This window comes from Gopherus flavomarginatus, chromosome 20 (genome assembly GCF_025201925.1).
Source record: "Gopherus flavomarginatus isolate rGopFla2 chromosome 20, rGopFla2.mat.asm, whole genome shotgun sequence".
In the NCBI taxonomy this organism is placed as follows: Eukaryota; Metazoa; Chordata; order Testudines; family Testudinidae; genus Gopherus; species Gopherus flavomarginatus.
In genome coordinates this window covers 16,076,714-16,096,723 of record NC_066636.1, presented here as the reverse complement: position 1 = coordinate 16,096,723, position 20,010 = coordinate 16,076,714, and the positions used below count along the sequence as shown (strand labels likewise).

The window sequence follows — 20,010 nt, the reverse complement described above, 5'->3', positions numbered from 1 at the left end:
CAAAGGTAATGGAGGAGCTGAGGGAGACGGAAGGAACCTGGGAGTGAACCTGGAGGTTAGAGAGAGAAATATGGAACAGTTTTTTTGCGGGGGACGGCAGGGAGGGATTGGTAGGGAGCCTCCCCCATGCTGACCCCTAGTCTCTCCCATTCAGTCCAGGCACATCTGTCCCTATCCCCAAGTGTCCCTGTACCCGCATGTGTCCTTGCACGCCCTCCACCCATCCCCATGTGTCCCTCCACGCTGACTCAGACTCCCACTCCCCCATCCATCCCTGTGTCCCCATTCAGCCACCCCTTCTCCCCATGTGGCCCTGCACCCCCTGTCCTCATGTATCTGTGCACTCCCTCAGCAAGCCCCTCTCCCCATCCCCATGTGTCCCTGCACTCCTTTCCCTCCCGGTCACCATGTGACTCTGTGCCACCTCAGCCACCCCCCCAACCGCCTTGTGTCCTTGCACCCACTAAGCCAGCCCCTCCCACCATCCCCATGTGGCCCTGCACCCCCTGTCCCCATGTGTCCCTGTGCCCCCACTCAGCCACTCCTTTCCCCCATGTGGCCCTGAACCCCCTCTACCTTCCCCCATGTGGCCCAGTGCCTCCACTCCCATTCAGTCTCTTCCCCAATCTGTCCTTCCTCAATAGCCCTTATGAACCCCAGTCTGTGACCGTCCCCAGCCCCATGCTGTTTGCATCCAGCCCCTGTCTCCTGATCTGGCCCACAGGCAGGGCGCTGCCAGGCAGGAAACCTTTTCCCTGCCCTATTGCCAGCTGGGCCTGCTCCTGCCCGGGAGTGGCCACTCTGTTCTAGCAGCGCAGCGGCCGCTGGTGGGCAAAAGGCAGAACTGCAGCAACTTTCTGGCAGGAGTTATTTTACGTGGAAAAAAAGTTATGTGTGGCACGTTAGTTATGCTGCATGCAGTGACGCAGAATTTCCCCACGAGTATCATTATCCCCAATCCAATGGGTTGGTGGAAAATGGTGTCAAAATAATAAAGCACCTACTGAAAAATGTTGCAGAGTCAGACTCTGCTCTGTATTTAGCACTTTTACGTTACAGAATGGCACTGATGAAACATGGGGTGTCACCTCTGACGTTTTGATCAAAGGAAAACTAGCATGCCTGCTCTGATAGAAACTGGTCTCAGTTACCAGGGCCTTGCAGACATATACTGAGGCAGAGACGGACAAACAAAAAACTCAGTATGATTTGGGTTTCAGGAGCTGGCCCCATTCATAGAAATGATGCTGCAGAACAATTGCGACATGGCCATGGGAGGGCATCACCCAGGCAGACTCGTATTTCAGGGAATCCCAGAAAAGAATGATACAAGGAGTGCAGAATCGGATGTTTACCTGAGAGCTGTCAGACAGGAGAAACCACTAGCGTGAGCACCTGTCCTGAATTGGGTGGGACAGACCCGAAATGCAGAGTTCAAGTTCCAGTCCTGGGCTGAATGACTCCAGGACAACCTTTCTCCCAGATTTCCTGTGGCACCACTCCACGGCAGCTCAGGGGAAGCACCAGCCTCTTTCTTTCGGGAGGTGGTGGCTGAGATGGGCCTCAGCCCCCTCTTGCCATAAGGCCCCACCCCTGTTTCTCCTCTTCCTGCAAGGTCTCTCCCCCTGACCAGGTCAGAAGCCAGAGCTGGGCTGTGGTAAGAGCTGCCCAGGAAGCCCTGTTGTGACACTCTGTACCCCAAAGCAACACCCTAGCACCTTCATAATTGTGATATGTTTTGTGCAAAGGATGTCTTGTGAGGTACCATTTTAAAAGTCTTGATCTGTTGAATATTAATATCCTGTTGGCGTGTACGTGCTGTCATTGTATGTGAAGTTATGAAGTTTTGTTATGTGTGTGTTACTGAAATATGTTGTGAGGTTGGGAACACCCACAACCAGCCTTTCTGGTACAATAATGAGGCAGTCAGAAACTGATCATGGTCCATTAAGGGGAGTATGCACTCACAAGGACCGTCCCAGGTACCGTATACAATGGAGACTTCTCAGAGACAGCACATAAGCAGTGGAGACTGTTTGACTCATGTCATAGCAAAGGATCTTTCCAGCCAACTGGAAGAAGCTATAAAAGGGGGAAGAGACATCATCACTGGGGCCTCACTCCTCCCACAACTCAACATCTGGAAACACATCTGGAGAACAAAGACTGAACTAGGAAGGTGGTTCCAGGCTGGAGAGGAGAATCCCAGCATGTGTATAAAGGAACTGCACCATCAGGGTGAGACAGTGCTTGATTTAAATCCTGTCTAGTTTATAGAACGCAGATTGCAATTTTAATTTTTATTTCTTAGGTAACCAACTTTGATCTGTATGCTTACTACATATAGACACTAAAATCTATCTTTCTGTAGTTAATAAATCTGTTTATTATTTTACCTAAAACAGTATATTTTGCTTGAAGTGCTTGGGGAAATCTACTCAAGAATAAGAGCTGGTGCACATCCACTTTGCTTTGTAGAAGTGGTAGACTAGGTAATAAACGTACAGTGGTCAGGACGGTGCAGGCCTGGGGTGCTAGGCTGGGGAGCTGGGGGGAATTGGCTGGAGCCTCTCTATTGTTGGTTCATGAGTGAATAGGAGAAGCATTCATGTAACTGAGTTGGGTGCATCCCTGCCTGTGGATGTCTGTGTAAGTGCAGGACCTGGAGCAGTTTGCTGCTTGTCACAGCATCACAGTGTGAGAGGGAGCCCAGGTTCGTGAGACAGAGGCTCTGCGGTACCCCGGTTCCAGGTTGCACCCAAGGGAACCCATCACACCAGGCCACTGTGGGGAGACCAGGACCTTCCACCTGCCTTGGGTTGGGGGGCAGAGTGCCCAAGAGCAGCCCCAGGCCAGTGACCCTGTCCTCCCGGGGCATGTCACCCAAGGCAGATGGAGGGTCCAGGGCTCCCTAGAGTGGCCTGGTTTCCCTTGGCAGCTCTTAGCATGGCCAAGCTCTGGCTTCTGGCCCGGCCAGGGAGCAGGACCTTGGAAGAAGAGGCAGAGCAGGGGGCAGGGCCTCAGGGGAAGAGGTGGGGCAGAGGGTGTGGTCACAGAGAGGGTGGGGCTCCTGCATGTGTCCCGCTTTCGCCTTTTGAAAAGATGGTCACCCTAGCAACCACAGCGGGGTGGGACAACAGAGCCCCCGGACACGGGACAACTGGAGCATGGGACCTTGCTGCCTCCAGACAGCAGAGTGCCAGAACTGCCAACTATCACAATTTTATCGCAACTTCAGCACTTTCATGTGGGTTTTTACCTGCCTCATGAAAACACGATGAAAGGCGCCAACTGGTGAATATTCCCTTATTCAAGATGGCCACCATCTCCCATTTCTGTCAATGCAGCTGAAGCCAGCAAGATGTGGCCACTGCCCTGCAGCTATCTGCAAGGGGCATGATGCGTCCCTTAATAAAGATGGCTGACACATTCCACTGTATTTGGTTAGACTGAAGCCATGCCCACAGGCAACCACCCTTGCTTCAATTTAAGCCCATTCTTTCTTGTCCTATCCTCAGAGGTTAACAAGAACAATTTTTCTCCCTCCTCCTTGTAACAACCTTTTATGTGTTTGAAAACTGTTATCATGTCCCCCCATAGTCTTCTCTTCTCCAAACTAAACAAACCCAATTTTTTCAATTTTCCCTCCTAGGTCATGTTTCCTAGACCTTTAATCATTATTATTACTCTTCTCTGGGCTTTCTCCAGTTTGTCCACATCTTTCCTGAAATGTGGCACCCAGAACTGGATACAATACTCCAGTTGAGGCCTAATCAGCACAGAGTAGAGCGGAAGAATTACTTCTTGTGTCATCCTTACAACACTCCGGCTAATACATCCCAGAATGATGTCTGCTTTTTTTTACAGCAGTGTTACACTGCTGACTCATATTTAGCTTGTGATCCACTATGACTCCCACATTCCTTTCTGCAGTACTCCCACCTAGGCAGCCATTCCCCATTTTATATGTGTGCAACTGATTGTTCATAAGAATGACCATACTGGGTCAGACCAAAGGGCCACCTAGTCCAGTATCCTGTCTTCAGACAGTGGGAGGGAATGAGCAGAACAGGTAGTCATCAAGTGATCCATCCTGTTACCCATTCCCAGCTTCTGGCAAACAGAGGCTAGGGACATCATCCCTGTCCATCCTGGCTAATAGCTGTTGATGGACCTATCCTCCATGAATTTATCTAGTTCTTTTTTGAACCCTGCTATAGTCTTGGCCTTCACAACACCCTCTGACAGAGAGTTCCACAGATTGACGGGGCGTTGTGTGAAGAAAAAACTTCCTTTTGTTTGTTTTAAACCTGCTGCCTATTAATTTCATTTGGTGACCCCTAGTTCTTGTGTCATGAGAAGAAGTAATTAATACTTCCTTATTTACTTTCTCTAGACCAGTCATGATTTTATAGACCTCCATCATATCCTCTCTTAGTTTTCTCTTTATCAAGCTGAAAAGTCCCAATCTTATGAATCTCTCCTCATACGGAAGCTGTTCCATACCCCTAATCATTTTTGTTGCCCTTTTTTGAACCTTTTCCAATTCTAATATATCTTTTTTGAGATGGGGCGACCACATCTGCAAGCAGTATTCAAGATGTGGTTGACCATGGATTTATAGAGAGGCAATATAATATTTTCTGTCTTATTATCTACTCCCTTCTTAATGATTCCCAACATTCTTTTAGCTTTTTTGACTGTCACTGCATATTAAGTGGATGTTTTCAGAGAACTATCCACAATGGCTCCAAAATCTCTTTCTTGAGTGGTAAACATGACACACACTAATGGATTAAAAGCTGGCTAACTGGTAGGTCTCAAAATTTAACTGTAAATGGGGAATCATCATCAAACAGGTGTGTTTCCTGTGATGTCCTGCAGGGATTGGATCTTGGCCCTATGCTATATAACATTTTTATCAATGACCTGGAGAAAACACAAAATCACTGATAAAGTTTGCAGGTGATACAAAAATTGAGGGAGTGGTTTATAATGAAGGGGACAGGTGACTGATTCAGAGCAATCTGGATCATTTGATAAGCTTGGCAAAAGGAAACATTATGTATTTTAATATGGCTAAATGTAAATGTAAACATCTAGAAACAAAGAACACAAGCCATACTTACAGGATGGGGGACTCTGCCCTGGGAAGCAGTGACTCTGAAAAAGATTTGGGGGGGACATATTGGATAATCAGCTGAACGTGAGCTCCCAGTGTGACGCTGTGGCCAAAAGAGCAAATGTGATCCTGGGATGCATAAACAGGGGAATCTTGTGTAGGAGCAGAGAGGTTATTGTACCTCTTTATTGGCACTGGTGCAACCTGTGCTTGAATACTGTGTCCAGCTCTGGTGTCCACAATGTAGATTTTGATGGCCACAATTAAGGATATTAATGAATTGGAGAAGGATCAAAGAAGAGCCATGAGAATGAATAAGGAATTAGAAAATATGCCTTATCGTGCAAGACTCAAAAAGTTCAATCTATTTAGCTTAACAAAGAGAAGGCTAAGGGAGGACTTGATTACAATGTATAAGTATATACATGTGGAACAATTATTTAATAATGGGCTGTTCAGTCTACCAGAGAAAGGTATAATATGATCCCATGACTGGGAGTTGAAGCTAGACAAATTCAGCCTGTAAATCAGGTGTAAATTTTTAACAGTGAGAGTAATTAACCATTGAAACAATTTACCAAGGGTCATTGCGGATTCTCCATCACTGACAATTTTTAAATCAAGACTGGATGTTTCTCTAAAAGCTTTGCTCAAAGAATTATTTGGGGGGAAGTTCTCTAGCCTACGTTACAGAAGGGGTCAGATCTGATGATTACAATGGTCCCTCCTGGCCTTGGAATCCATGAAATGGGGGACAGTGGCTCTCTCCAGCTGCTCTGGGAACTTTGGTGTTTTATTGTGTTTCCAGTTCTAAGAAAAGAAACAGTTTTGAAAACACCTTTGTAAAGCTGAACTGAACCAAGTTTCCTCCAGAGAGACGAGGCTGGGAAATCCCAGCAATCTCTAGCCACCTGGTGTCCTTGTGCTGGAGAAAACCAATGTGCAAATCACCTTCATCGCCACGGTCAGACACCAGCTGGGTCATGCTCCATGTTGCGTGATCGTGGCTATACCCATTCCCCAGACCCAGGCCTAACGCTGGTCTAGTGCTGTATTCCAGCATTATAGCCAAGCAGGATGGAAAATCTCTCTCCCAGCTGCAGGTTCCCTAGTGAACAGACTTGCTCCCTGGGTGTTACCCTGATCCTGCTCTCTCCAGGATCAAGCCATGGATGAGTTTCTATTCAGCATGTCTTTGCACGGGGTCTAGGTGAGCAGGACAGGCAGAGGGCACTTCCCACGGGTCAGTCCCCGAGGACAAGGGCTGTACATAAAGCCATTTTAAGCAAATGAAAGAATCTCAAAGACAAACCATGTAGCAAATCCAACCTTTGTTGGCGGCAGGGCGGATTAGCCCAGTTGTCACAAGTCCCACGGGGCCAGATCCTCCATGCACAACACCCAAGCCGGCAACCCCCTGGGATGGATACCAGAGACCCATCACAGGGATTAACAGAGATCAGGGCTGCTGTCTGGGCCCCTCAGCAAATCATCTGCTCACGACACCTCACTAGGCAGCAGCAGCTGTGCAGACCCAGAGTATTTGCCTCCATCTCTGCTCTGGCTTGTCAGTCCCAATGCAGAGGGCACCAGCCAGGGACAAGGCCTCCATGACTCCAGCCTGCATGTGCTGCATTCCATGCCCTACATGCCAAGCAGGGGAATGAAGGATTAATGAGGCAGTCAGGCTCCCCCAGGCTGGGCCAGGGGATGGGATGGGGTCACTTGCAGGTCACAGGTGGGGAACATTTTCATATATGTCACTGTCGGGTCGGGATTTCCCTTCTGGAGCCCTCGCCCCTGCGGCTGACTCCCAGGTGGGCTTGGGGTCCGGAAGCACAGAGTAGCTGACATAGTATTCCTCCTGGATAGGGCACATGAACAGTGAGTGTGGGGACAGGGGCAGACAAAGGCCAGACAGCAGCAGGGAGGGAGCAGCAGAACTGGGGGAGGGGGGATGTTGCACTTACGTTGTCCCTTGGCAGAGTTCCCTTGGGTTTATCTGCAAGAGGAACAGGAAGGGATCAGGACTAGGCATTAACATTCACCCCTTGAGCCCCCATCACCAGCAGCCCAGCTCCTCAGTGACCAGCCCCAGCTGTGGGATGGGTGTGAGACACAAAGCTGAGGTGCTCAGGATCTCAGGGCTTTGCCACTGGCCAGATCCCAGCCTGGGGAGTTACATCCACCAACATAAATGCTAATCAGGGTGAATCTGTTCAAGAGGTCAGAGCCCTGCACTGCCAGCCCACCGCCTGCTTCTGGAACCAAGTTCTGAGCAAGCTTTGAAGGGTCTCAAAAGCCAAGGTCACTTTTCCCATCCTTCCCATCCATCTAGTGGTTCACAGTCATGCTGGAAGGGTATAATGAGTGGGGTCCAGCAGGGATCAGTTCTGGGTCTGGTTCTGTTCCATATCTTCATCAATGATTTAGATCAGGGGTAGGCAACCTATGGCACTCATGCCGAAGGCGGCACACAAGCTGATTTTCAGTGGCACTCATGCCGCCCGGGTCCCGGCCACCAGTCTGGGTGCGCTCTGCATTTTAATTTAATTTTAAATGAAGCTTATTAAACATTTTAAAAACCTTATTTTCTTTACATACAACAATAGTTTAGTTATATATTACAGACTTACAGAAAGAGACCTTCTAAAAATGTTAAAATGTATTAGTGGCACGCAAAACCTTAAATTAGAGTGAATAAATGAAGACTTGGCACAGCACTTCTGAAAGGTTGCCGACCCCTGATTTAGATAATGGCATAGAGAGTACACTTATAAAGTTTGCCAATGATACCAAGCTGGGAGGGGTTGCAAGTGCTTTGGAGGATAGGATTAAAATTCAAAATGATCAGGACAAATTGGAGAAATGGTCTGAAGTAAATACAATAAGGACAAATGCAAAGTGCTCCACTTACGAAGGAACGATCAGTTGCACGCATACAAAATAGGAAAAGACTGCCTAGGAAGGAGTACTGCAGAAAGGGATCTGGGGGTCATAGGGGACCATAAGCTAAATATAAGTCAACAGTGTAACAGTATTGCAAAAAAAGTGAACATCATTCTGGGCTGTATTAGCAGGGGTGTTGTAAGCAAGACACGAGAAGTAATTCTTTTGCTCTGCTGCATGCTGATTAGGCCTCAACTGGAGTATTGTGTCCAGTTCTGGCTACCACATTTCAGGAAAGATGTGGACAAACTAGAGATTCTAGAGAAGAGCAACAAAAATGATTAAAGGTCTAGAAAACATGACCTAGGAGGGAAGATTGAAAAAATTGGGTTTGTTTAGTCTGGAAAAGAGAAGACTGAGAGGGACATGATCACAGTTTTCAAGTATGTAAAAGGTTATTACAAAGAGGAGGGAGAAAAATTGTTTTTCTTAACCTCTGAGGATAGGAGAAGGAAGCAATGGGCTTAAATTGAAGCAAGGGAGGTTTAGGTTGGACATTAGGAAAAACTTTCTAACTGTCAGGGTGGATAAGCACTGGAATAAATTGCCCTGGGAGGTTGTGAAATCTCCATCACTGGAGATAGAGCAGGTTGGACAAACACTTGTCAGGGATGGTCTAGATTATACTCAAGTCCTGCTTTGAGTGCAGGGGACTGGACTAGATGACCTCTCGAGGTCCCTTCCAGTCCTATGATTCTATTCCTCTTGTTTGAGTTTGCCTCGGTTTTTCTAGACTCTGATGGGGAATGGCAACACAAGAGCCAAAATGCCAAGGGAAACACCATTCCCACAGTATTCCAGGCCAGAGCTGGATGCCAGGAGAGCCAGAAACCTCAGGGGAAATTTGCACCCACGAGATCCAGAAAAGCATCCCAATTCCAACCCATGAGATTCACCCAGCACAGTATTTCCTGCTGGTTTAAAGGGACGCGTTCAACTTGCAAACCACATGCATCTGCTGGTTTTGTAGTTATGATGCTATGAGTAACACCAGAGATGTCTGAACCTGTAGGAAGTCCGTGTAGAAAAAATACTTTTTTCCATTTTTTTTGTTTATTTTGTCATTTGACAGTATGACACTCTGGCAACATGGGCTGTATCCTCCCCACTAATGCCTGCTCCACATAGAGGACAAGAGCCTATTACTGCTACCAGCTTATGGACTTACTCTTTTAGGTCAAATGGTAGAGGCCCATGCTTTTACTGCCAAAAGTCTCATGTTCAAACTACACTGATGAACCATGACTGGGGCTACTCGAACAGTAATTTCCTTGAACAAGCAGTCAGCCACAGAAGAAAATGACTAACTGAGCAGACCCCCTTTAACATCAACAGGAGAGCACAGAACCCCTCTTCCTTTCAACTCGGGATGCACTGTTTAAAGGGGGCTCTCTCCCAAAACAGAATTGTTTGAAATTAGTCACTTTAAAAAAAATTCAAGTTGACAGTGTCCCTTTAAGTGACTCGGATATGGTATTCCCCCGCTTCCTGTCTCTCAGTGTCCTGCCCTGTCACTGTGCCATTCACACAGCAAGTACTACTCCCAAGGGTCTGTGTTTCTAGGGTGGGTGGAGAGAAGTGATCTGTATGGGTGAAATACACCCTGTGTCGCCTGTTAGGTTGTAAATGCAATTTGGGCTGCCCAAGCCTTGTGCAGAGGGAATTCCTCCCTCAAGAAACACATCCCTGCTGATCACCTGCTGTGTTCACTCTGCCCCTGTGCACACACAGACAGAAATCAGTGGCACAATCTATACAACCAGCTTCCAGGATTGTTTCTGTCACTCTGTAGCCTGGAGTGTCTGTTGAGTCAGACTGAGGCCATGGAAACAGCTACAAGCAGGAGCGAGGGCTCTTTGTTCTTCAGGATTTCACCAGGGTCAAATCACTGCGACTCACAGGCTGTTACCGTCCATTTTTCAGTTCTCAGCCTCTTCAGGCTTTTTAGACTTTACAAACCACACTTGTACGCCTGCACAGGACCAGTTAATTGGCCTGCAGAGTCGCAGAGCAAAAAGGGGCGGCTCTAGCTTTTTTGCGGCCCCAAGCACGGCAGTCAGGGAGGCTTCGGTGGCTTGCCTGCAGGAGGTCCCCGGTCCTGCAGATTCGACAGCATGCCTGCGGGAGGTCCCCAATCTCACGGCTTCGGCGTACCCACCGCTGAATTGCTGCCAAATCCACAGGACGGGTGGACCTCCCGCAGGCAAGCCGCCAAAGGCTTACTGACTGCTGCCCTCGCAGGGACCAGCAGGGCGACCCCCATGGCTTGCTGCCCCTGAGAGCAAGTGAGCGAAACATCAGATTCATCTGCCTGTCCCATCTCCTGCATCTCTATTAAATCCTTCGTTGCCTCTTGAGCAGGGCTGGCTCTAGGTTTTTTGCCACCCCAAGCAAAAAAATTTTTGGCTGCTCCCACCCCAGCCCTGGGCTCCCCCCCACCCCGCACCTCCCTGCCGCCCCAGCTCTGGGCCTCCCCCCAGCCACACCCCCCTGCCATCCCAGCCCTTGGCTCCCCCCCCCGCACTCCCTGTCACCCCAGCCCCAGCTCTGGGCTCCCCCCTTCCCCCACACCAGTGCCCCCCCTTCCCCCCCACCAGTGCCCCCCCCACCCCCTGCCGCCCCAGCCCTGGGCTCTTCCCACCCACCATCTGCACCCTCCTTCCTCCCCAGCCCTGGGTGACTTGTAACTTGATCCAAGGGCAGGTCATTCAGCAGGAATTTTGGATGTGCACAGAACACAGACAGGATTAGTTCCCATATGGTTACAGAACTACAGTAAAGTGGAACAATTTTCAGCTTGTGTGATTGGAGGATATCTGGATGCATATTATAAGACTGTCCTCCATAAATGAGGAAAAGTTGAGGTGCCTTTATTATTCTTTTGTTCCACTCTTTCTTTCTATGGGAATTTGCCAATGCAATATCACTGTCTTCCTTTTAAACAAATAAAACTAAAAAAAAAAAAAAAAAGGCAATGGCTGTTGAAAATAGCAATTCCAGTCCTAAAAACCACTGGGGAACATTTGTTGCTCAATTGTATCCTACTTTTTCTAGAGCAAATTACAGTGGATCAGTATATTTGATTTGGGAGAAATGAAGTAACAGCTGCCCAAATTGAGCTTGAGCACTCCTGAATGCTGAGGAGTTCCAATCTGGAAGGCAGGTGCTAGATTCCCTTTCTGAATATTAGCTAAATCTGGAAAGGAAAAATCAATTTCTGCTTCCATGGCTCAGAAGTGGAAATCCTCCTACGTGCCTCGTACTGTATCTAAAGCTGCCCAGGTCCAGAGCCTCCCCTCCCTTACTTTTCATTTTAAATTCTAGTGGGATCCACATACCTCCCTTGCTAGGCTTCAGATCGAGAGGTGCACTGTCCATTGAGTCCATCCAATTCCTTCTTTGGGGGCTGCAAGGTGAGGTCACACCAGTGTCCCTAATCCAGTCTGGGGATGTCTTCTGAAGGGGATATCTGGGCCAAAGCCTTCTACTCCGTGGGCACACTTGTTCCCCATTCACGGCACCACCTCACTCTAGCAACGAGCTCTCCATTCACAGCAAGCGGCAGCATGAGGTTTCAGCTACCATACTCCCTTCCCCTCCCTTTCCTGTTGATAGCGGCCAAGGGAATGCTGGGAAATGTAGTTCTTTCCCTGCTCCAGGGCTGGCTCTATAGGCAGGGAGCTAACCAAGGAACTACAGCTCCCAGGGCCCCCTGTCGGTTCTCAGCTCCCAGGCTGGATCCCTGCCAGCTGCCGCCCCTGCAAATGGGCTGCCCCAAGCACCTGCTTGCTTTGCTGGTGCCTAGAACTGCCCCTGCTCTTGAGGCAAGACGCTGTTCTGTTCCACTCACCCCCACTTCTTTTCTTGATGTTGACAACCGTATACTCCACGTCTCCACTCTCCGGCTCCAGGGGACACACTGCGAAAACAAAGCCATATCTCCCCTAGGCCTTGTGCCCACGCTAGGCACCATCTGCTCTTCCTGCAGCTGCTGCAGTGTGCCTGCTGCCCACATCCCAGCAGCATGCCGACTCTCCACATTTCTTTGGGATCCAAGCAGGCTACAGCAGGGCTGAGCGCTGACCACTGCCACCTGCACCCTTTCAGTGCCACGGTGGAGCCAGCTCCCTGAAACGGCGCAAATCCTCCTCCCACCACAGCCCCACACCAGGGATTGGGGGATAGGTACTCATTGGGTGTTGTGATTGGAAGGATGACACTAGTGGGGACATGCAAAGACTCAGAGCATGACCCAGCCCGGCCAGCATGGATACACTGAGCTGTTTGCACCCAAACCGGCTCAATACAAGGGGTCGGCTCAGTTCTTTAGTGCTGGGGTTCTCACTGCTCACTGGAAGGGAGGGGGAAGGGTCCCAGCTGGGAGGGATGGGGGTTCTGAGGGGTCCTGGTATGGAAATGAAGACCCCAGCCTGGGGAAGGCAGAGAACCCTGCTCTAGGGCGGACAAGGCCAACAAGGCCCTGGTATTAACCACACACTGGTATTAACCATGGCTCCCCCAGATCAGCGGCCAGCGTCACAGAGCCATGTCTGACCCGTGCGTCCCAGCGGGGCCACAGGCTTTGTGTGCACAATGAGACAACAACAGAGAGAACAGCACAGCCACAGTGCCTGGGCAGCTCTCCACAGCCTTGAAACCCAGCCCACGCCTCGGGGCAGGGGCACCACCTCCTCTCTCTGATGTTGGCCACACGCAGGCCTCCAGCAGCATCACGTCCCCTGAGCATGGGTTCTTTCCCCTTACCATTGCTGTAAGACGGCTCCTCAGCATGGAGGCCCAAGCTCCCTGGTGGAGGCAGCCTCTGGCCAGGGGGCTCCTGCTGGACTGGGAGCCATGTGTCCCTGGGGATAGGAAGACACAGTGAGCACAGCGGAACAGGGTAGACATAGACCAGAGAGAGCAAGAACCGGCACGAGATAGAGAAGGCAGGAAAACGCCGAGGACCAGAGCTCGTACACACCAAGGGCAGGGCCGGGGTGACAGAGGCTGAATGTAATGAGAATTCAGCCCTGAACATTTCCAGGGGAACGGTTGAGTGGGGGGAGGGAGGGGTCCTGTGGCTTTTGGATCCTGGGCCCTCTCCATCTCTTCACTAAATGTGATTGTTGTGTGAATCTAGTGTCAGAAATGCACCTGGCCCTCTGTGGCCACCCCCTTCCTGGCAGACAAAACCCTGAATAAACCCCACCCACTGAGCCACGCCCCTTTCATAGAATCGTAGAATATTAGAGTTGGAAGAGACCTCGGGAGGTCATGTGGTCCAATTCCCTGCTCAAAGCAGGACCAACACCAACTAACTTTGTAGAACCACATCCTTAAAGGCCTATTGGCATTCTTGGCTCCTCCCCTGCTGCGATTCTGTCCTGTAGCCCCTTTTCTCTGGGATGGGATCCTCTCCTGGGTGCCACGGGGCTCTGGGGATGGATGAACGGACATCAGCCTGATGGCCTCTGCTCAGCCAGAGGTGCAGATTGTCTCGAAACAGGCAGAGAAGAGTTGTTTCCAAGCAATATGCTCTTGTGGAACCAGATATTTTGACTCCAAGACATAATCATAGAATCCTTGCTGTCCTCTGAACTCTCTCCAGTTTGTCCACATCTTTCTTAAAGCATGGCACTCAAAATTGGCCACAGTACTTCAGCTGAGGCCTCACCAGTGCTGAGTAGAATGGGACAGTTACCTCCCGTGTCTTGCATGCCAGCACTCCTGTTAACACCTCCCGGAATGACATTTGCCATTTTTGCAAGGCATCACACTGTTGACACATTCAGTTTGTGATCCTCTACAACCCCCAGGTGCTTTTCAGGAGTTCTACTGCCTAGCCAGTTATTCCCCAGCCCTGGAGCACCACAGAGTCGGTGCCTATGTTGGCCAACATGGTCAGGGGTGCAGCCCCAGGCACTGGACGTCCCTAGCCTCTGACTGTCAAAAGCTGGGACTGGACAGCAGGGAGTAGATCACTCGATAATTGCCCTGTTCTATTCATTCCCTCTGAAGCACCTGGCATTAGCCACTGTCAGAAGACGGGATATTGGACTAGATGGGACATTGGTCTGACCTAATATGACCGTTCTTATGTTCTATTTCCTTCTTTGACAGAGTTACTGGCCTAGTGGAGGGGGTATCCACTAGGCCAGTAACTCTGTCAAAGAAGAAAATTAGGTTGGTATGGCATGACTTGTTTTTGACAAATCCACATGAGCTATGACTTCATAGAATCATAGAATGTCAGGGTTGGAAGGGACCTGTTACCCTTTTGTCTTCTAAGTGCTTACAGATTGGTTGTTTAATCATTTGTTCCAGTATCTTTCCAGGTATCGAAGTCAGGCTGATAGGTTTATAATTCCCCGGGTTCTCTTTGCTCCCACTTTTAAAGGTAGGTACCATGTTTGCCTTCCTCTGCTGCCCTGTCCCTTGTGTGTCCTTCTGCACCAGCATAGTGTGGCTGTAAAATGCTGCTGCTCTGATCTGATGGCACTTTTCAATGACGCACAAGGTGCAAGGCAATGGAGAACTGGGCCCCAAAGCTTTCAGGTGGACATGCTATATAGAGTCAGCTCCAGAGAGCCCACATAGAACGGAGGGGAAGCAGCCAGGAGAGCCAAGAGCTGAAACCAATGGGTTACGTAATGATTAAATCGCGACCCATTTAAATCAAAGCAACCCTGAACTCGTCCTTTTCCCTGCCTCCACCCCAATATGCTTCACCCCGTCTGTGCCCGACTCACCTCCCCAGGGCATTGAAAACCATTCCTTCTGCAATGCAAGCGAGAAAAAGGTGCATTAATCTCTCCAGAGTGTCACCTTGGCCATCAGGTCTGGGTCGCTCTCAGGGGGAGTGAATGCAAGCAAGGGGGCACGGGTGACTCATTACAGGAGACAAGACACCGAATGTGACCAAAGGGATCAGACTTTTCCCATTCAGGAGCCTCCAGGGCTAAAGCTGTGGGATGGGGTTGGCCAAAGGGCTAAATTACAGCAGAGCAAGCGTGGGGACAAAGGTCTAGAATTTATGGTTTGAATTTGGCAGGACGTTGGAATCCGCCCTGGCTCCGACCAGTTCAGGCTCCCTTTCCCCAGGAGCGGTGACATGGCCAAGACTCCCAGAGACACTCAGAAATGGCCATGAGTTTCCGAGCGCCCGATGGATTGTGATAGGCACACTCTGTGGAAGGAGCCACACACCCGCTTTCTTCCAGCACTTGAAGTAGAACACCAGAGCCGCAGTGACACCCATCAGGAACAGGAACAGGATGGAGACAGTCACAGGCACAACCACCCGGGCGCTCGCGTGCTCTGGAGAAGACAAAGGGAACATGTCCAGATAAACACAGTGCTCCTGCAGAAGAGACTTCCCAACAGAAACCAGCTGAGCCTGTTGAACCACACCTCTGCCAGTGACCACAGGACACAGGGCCCTGTCCAATGGGTCAGGCCTCAGACCGGGAGCCAGGGCACTTGAGTTCACTTCAGTTCTGCCTCTGATTCATTGTGTGGCCTTGGGCAGGTCCTGGCCCTGCTCTGTGCCTCAGTTTCCCCATCTATACAAATCATAGATTTCAAAACCAGATGGGGCCTCTGTGATCGAGTCTGACTTCCTGTACAGCACAGTCCCTTGAACCTCCCCAAAATAATTCCCATTTGAGCTAGAGCATGGGGCCAGTGACCCTGATCTGCTCTTTGGGGTCTAGCAGTGAGGAGCTCTGTTCTGGTCACTATTGTAAGGATCAAAAGAGAGAACAGGGCCACCACCAGCAATCAGAGCCCTTCAATTTCCGGGTAAGGACTAAGGTGCAGGAGGCTCAGATTTTAATCTCTGCCTCTCTAGCTTCGGTTCTGGGTCAGATCCAAACCCAGCTTCCATTCCAGCGTGGCTGGAATCTCATGGGAACAGTTGATCTTGTGAGAGTTTCACAACCTGTGTCCAAAGCTGCACAAGGTGAGACCATCTGGTTTTGGTGTCATTGTGATGGCCACCATCTTGGCCGACACACCAGGGGTTGGTCTGGGGACCTCCAGAGCTGAGAGCAGGACCTGCTACAGCTTGAGCCAAGCCTCTCAAGCAGGGGCTGTACTGGACCCAGCTCCTCTGGGGACCAGGCCCAGAGGGGACACGTAACAGACACTCGCCGGGGGGTTACTCACAGACATCCCATCCCGACGGGGTCTGGAATCTGAATTCTGAACCTGAATGTGAACTGGACCTGAGTCTAGATCCCAGCCTGGCCTCTCCTTCCCCTGTCCGTGAGCCAAGCCCTGCAAGTACCTATCACGGTGATGGCCAGGATCTCGCTGGGGGCCTGGAAGACTCTTTGGGGGCTGAGCTGGTTGCTGGCAATGCACTGGTAATTCCCTCCATGGCCCAGCTGCACAGACCAGAAATGCAGCATGTTCCCCACAGCTATGGGCGGGTCGAGCCCCGAGGCTGCAGCCAGCTCCTGGGCGTTGTGAAGCCACTTGAAGAGAGGGGCAGTGCCAGACTCCACCAAGCAGCTGAGATTCAGGCTTTCTCCAGCCACGACCTCTGGCCCCATGCGATCTGTGGCGATGGTGGCCCCGGACACAGGCACTGCAAGCACAAGGGAGATGGCCTGAGAGCAGGGCTGGGGGTGGAGAGATGCAGACACACCAGAAAGGGGTAACCCAGACTGGGCCACGCAACAGAGAACAGGCTCAGGAGGCAGCGATGTCTGGACCTTGTTCACCCAAGGGGGCTCCCTTACCACAATGGGGGGATCGAGGGCAGAGTCCCGCAGCCCAGCGAGCAGCGTGAGGTCCATCCTGCCCACCACACAGAAGTACCAGGGACAGAGCACGGAGGAGCCCCTACACGTAGGAGGCAGGGTGCTGCCATGTCCCACTCCCCACAGTCACCACCGCAGCTTGTCCCACCATCACCCCAGTCTAGAGGTACAGATTCTGCCCCCCCAATCCCCAAGAGAGCACGCGGAGATGGCATACCGAGCACGGAGAGGTGGAAGGAGTCGCTGTGCTGGGGTCCACTGGCCATGCCATTATCAGCCTCACAGGAGTAGGTCCCAGAATCCCGTTCAGATGTCACATTCAGAGCAAGGGATCCCGGCCCTCGGGAACTGACCGTCCTGTTCCCCAGAGTGGCTCCCTCGTGATGAAACTGATAGAGGATGGGGGCTGAGCCGCGGGGCGACTCGCACTGGATCACCACCACGTCCCCGATGGCAGCCCAGGAGCCGGCCGCACTGATGGTCAGGTGAGGTGGGGACACTGGAACTGACAGAGAATCAGGGCAGGTCAGGGCTCAGCTTCTACCCCAGGGAGCTGAGAGGAGGGGCAGGGAATTCACTAGGATTAGGAGGTCTCTGGGCGAGAGTGTCTCCTGGCTCTGTGTCTGTGTAGTGTCCAGCTCCTTGGGCCAGGGCTCTGGCTGTGCTTCTTGGCACTGCCCTGTACATATGAGGTCATTCAAAGGGAAGGACCATCATGTTCTGGACCTGGCGCTTCAGCCCATTTACCCCTTGTGTCACTGAGGCAGCAGGCTGCTCTAGGGTAGCCAACTTTCTAATCGCACAAAACTGAATACCCTCCCCACACCCCCGTCCATTCCCTGAAGTTCTGCCCCTCACTCACTACATTCCCCCTCCCTTAGTGGCTCGCTCTCCTCCACCCTCACTCACTTTCACTGGGCTGGTATAGGGTGTTGGGGTGTAGGAGGGGGTGAGGGCTCCATCTGGGGGTGCAGGCTCTGGGGTAGGGCTAGGGAAGAGGGGTTTGGGGTGCAGGAAGGGATTCCAGACTGGGGGGTTAGGCAGAGGGGTTCAGGGTGTGGGAGGAGGCTCTGGGTTGAGGCAGGGGATTGGGGTGCAGGAGGGGGTGATGGCTCCATATGGGGATGCGAGATCTGGGGTGGAGCTGGGGATGAGACTACGTGGCTCTGGGAAGAAGGATAAAGGAGTTTGAGGCGCAAGTGGTGATCTTGTCCATCCTCCCCGTGGAAGGAAAAGGCCTGGGTCCAGAATATCAAATTGTGGAAGTCAACAAATGGCTCCACAGGTGGTGTTGGAGAGAAAGCTTTGGATTCTTTGACCATGGGATGGTGTTCCAAGAGGAAGGATTGCTAGGAAGAGACGGGCTCCACCTAACGAAGAGAGGGAAGAGCATCTTTGCCAGCAGGCTGGCTAACCTAGTGAGGAGGGCTTTAAACTAGGTTCACGGGGGGAAGGAGACCAAAGCCCTGAGGTAAGTGGGGAAATGGGATACCAGGAGGAAGCACAAGCAGGAGAGCGCAAGAGGGGAAGACTCCTGTCTCATACTGAGAAAACAGGACGATCAGCGAGTTATTTTAAGTGCTTATACACAAATGCAAGAAGCCTGGGAAACAAGCAGGGAAAACTGGAAGTCCTGGCACAGTCAAGGAACTATGATGTGATTGGAATAACAGAGACTTGGTGGGATAACTCACATGACTGGAGTACTGTGATGGATAGATATAAACTGTTCAGGAAGGACAGGCAGGGCAGAAAAGGTGGGGCAGTTGCATTGCATGTTAGAGAGCAGTATGACTGTTCAGAGCTCCAGTATGAAACTGCAGAAAAAACGGAGAGTCTCTGGATTAAGTTTAGAAGTGTGAGCAACAAGGGTGATGTCATGGTGGGAATCTGCTATAGACCACCAGACCAGGAGGGATGAGGTGGACAAGACTTTCTTCTGGCAACTAACAGAAGTTACTGGATCACAGGCCCTGGTTCTCATGGGGGACTTCAATCACCCCGATATCTGCTGGGACAGCAATACAGCAGTGCACAGGCAATCCAGGAAACTTTTGGAAAGTGTAGGGGACAATTTCCTGGTGCAAGTGCTGGAGGAACCAACTGGGGCAGAGCTCTTCTTGACCTGCTGCTCACAAACAGGGAAGAACTAGTAGGGGAAGCAAAAGTGGAAGGGAACCTGGGAGGCAGTGACCATGAGATGGTTGAGTTCAGGATCCTGACACAAGGAAGAAAGGAGAGCAGCAGAATATGGACCTTGGACTTCAGAAGAGCAGACTTTGACTCCCTCAGGGAACTGATGGACAGGATCCCCTAGGAGAATAACATGAGGAAGTCCAGGAGAGCTGGCTGTATTTTAAAGAATCCTCATTGAGGCTCAGGAACAAACCATCTCGATGTGTAGAAAGAACAGTAAATATGGCAGGTGGACCAGCTTGGCTTAACAGTAAAACCCTTGCTGATCTTAAACACAGATGTAACCCTTCTGCCCCTCTGACCTGGCAGCAACAAGGGCCGGGTTCAGTATCCAGGGGTTCCGTTTCAATAACACAATGCAAAACCGGCTCGAGCCCCCACCCAGTGACCTGGGACAATTACATACCACCCCCTTGGGTATCTCTAGGAGGCAATACTTCCCCACTCGCAAGCACGGAGTCTGAGTGTAGCAAAATCCTTTTAATAAAGGAGGGAAACAATGCGGCATCACGTTGGAGAAACACCACCAACAGGATTATAACACAAACCATAAGCAAAAAACCCACCTCCAAATACGTTTGGCAATGTCCTTTCCCCCTTAGCGTCTTAAGTCCAATCATCCCAAAGTCCAACAACCCGAAAGTCTTTGGTCAGAGCCACCCCAGAGTTCAAAAGTTTATCTGCAGAGTTTTACCCTGCCAGCCTGGGTGGAAATGGAGTGGGGAGCACACACAGGGTGTTAAGGGGCACCTTACATGGGCCAGGGCCAACTGCTCCGCCTCTCCGTGGAGTTCTGCTGCAGCCTTCACCACGACCAGCTCCACTACACCAGCTGTGCCGCTCCTCCAGCCGTCCCTGCAAACCGCTCCACTCTGCTCACTGTTCCGTGGGCTGCTCCACCACGCAGCAAACTGCTCCGCTCTGCCAGCCACTTAGCGATAGAGCTTCAGGCTCCCCCCCTAGTTAACCCAGCACTCA

The 20,010-nt window shown here is 50.9% G+C and overlaps 1 protein-coding gene across 2 annotated transcripts in view; it reads right to left on the bottom strand.

Annotated features, from left to right (window-relative positions):
• Positions 1-712: 712 nt before the first annotated feature.
• LOC127037771 (Fc receptor-like protein 2) overlaps positions 713-20,010 on the bottom strand; it is a 38,718-nt gene continuing 19,420 nt past the window's right edge. Inside the window, exons 7-14 of one of the 2 annotated variants that reach the window (XM_050929829.1) lie at positions 17,054-17,341; positions 16,359-16,661; positions 15,278-15,388; positions 14,821-14,848; positions 12,836-12,933; positions 11,922-11,990; positions 7,093-7,124; positions 713-6,766 (exon numbers count right to left, since the gene is read on the bottom strand). In XM_050929829.1, coding sequence (XP_050785786.1) covers positions 6,620-6,766; positions 7,093-7,124; positions 11,922-11,990; positions 12,836-12,933; positions 14,821-14,848; positions 15,278-15,388; positions 16,359-16,661; positions 17,054-17,341 — 1,076 coding nt within the window. In that variant the 3' untranslated portion in view covers positions 713-6,619. Of the gene's footprint in view, positions 6,987-7,092; positions 7,125-11,921; positions 11,991-12,835; positions 12,934-14,820; positions 14,849-15,277; positions 15,389-16,358; positions 16,662-17,053; positions 17,342-20,010 lie in introns of both variants that reach the window. The other variant, XM_050929830.1, reaches the window with a different exon arrangement.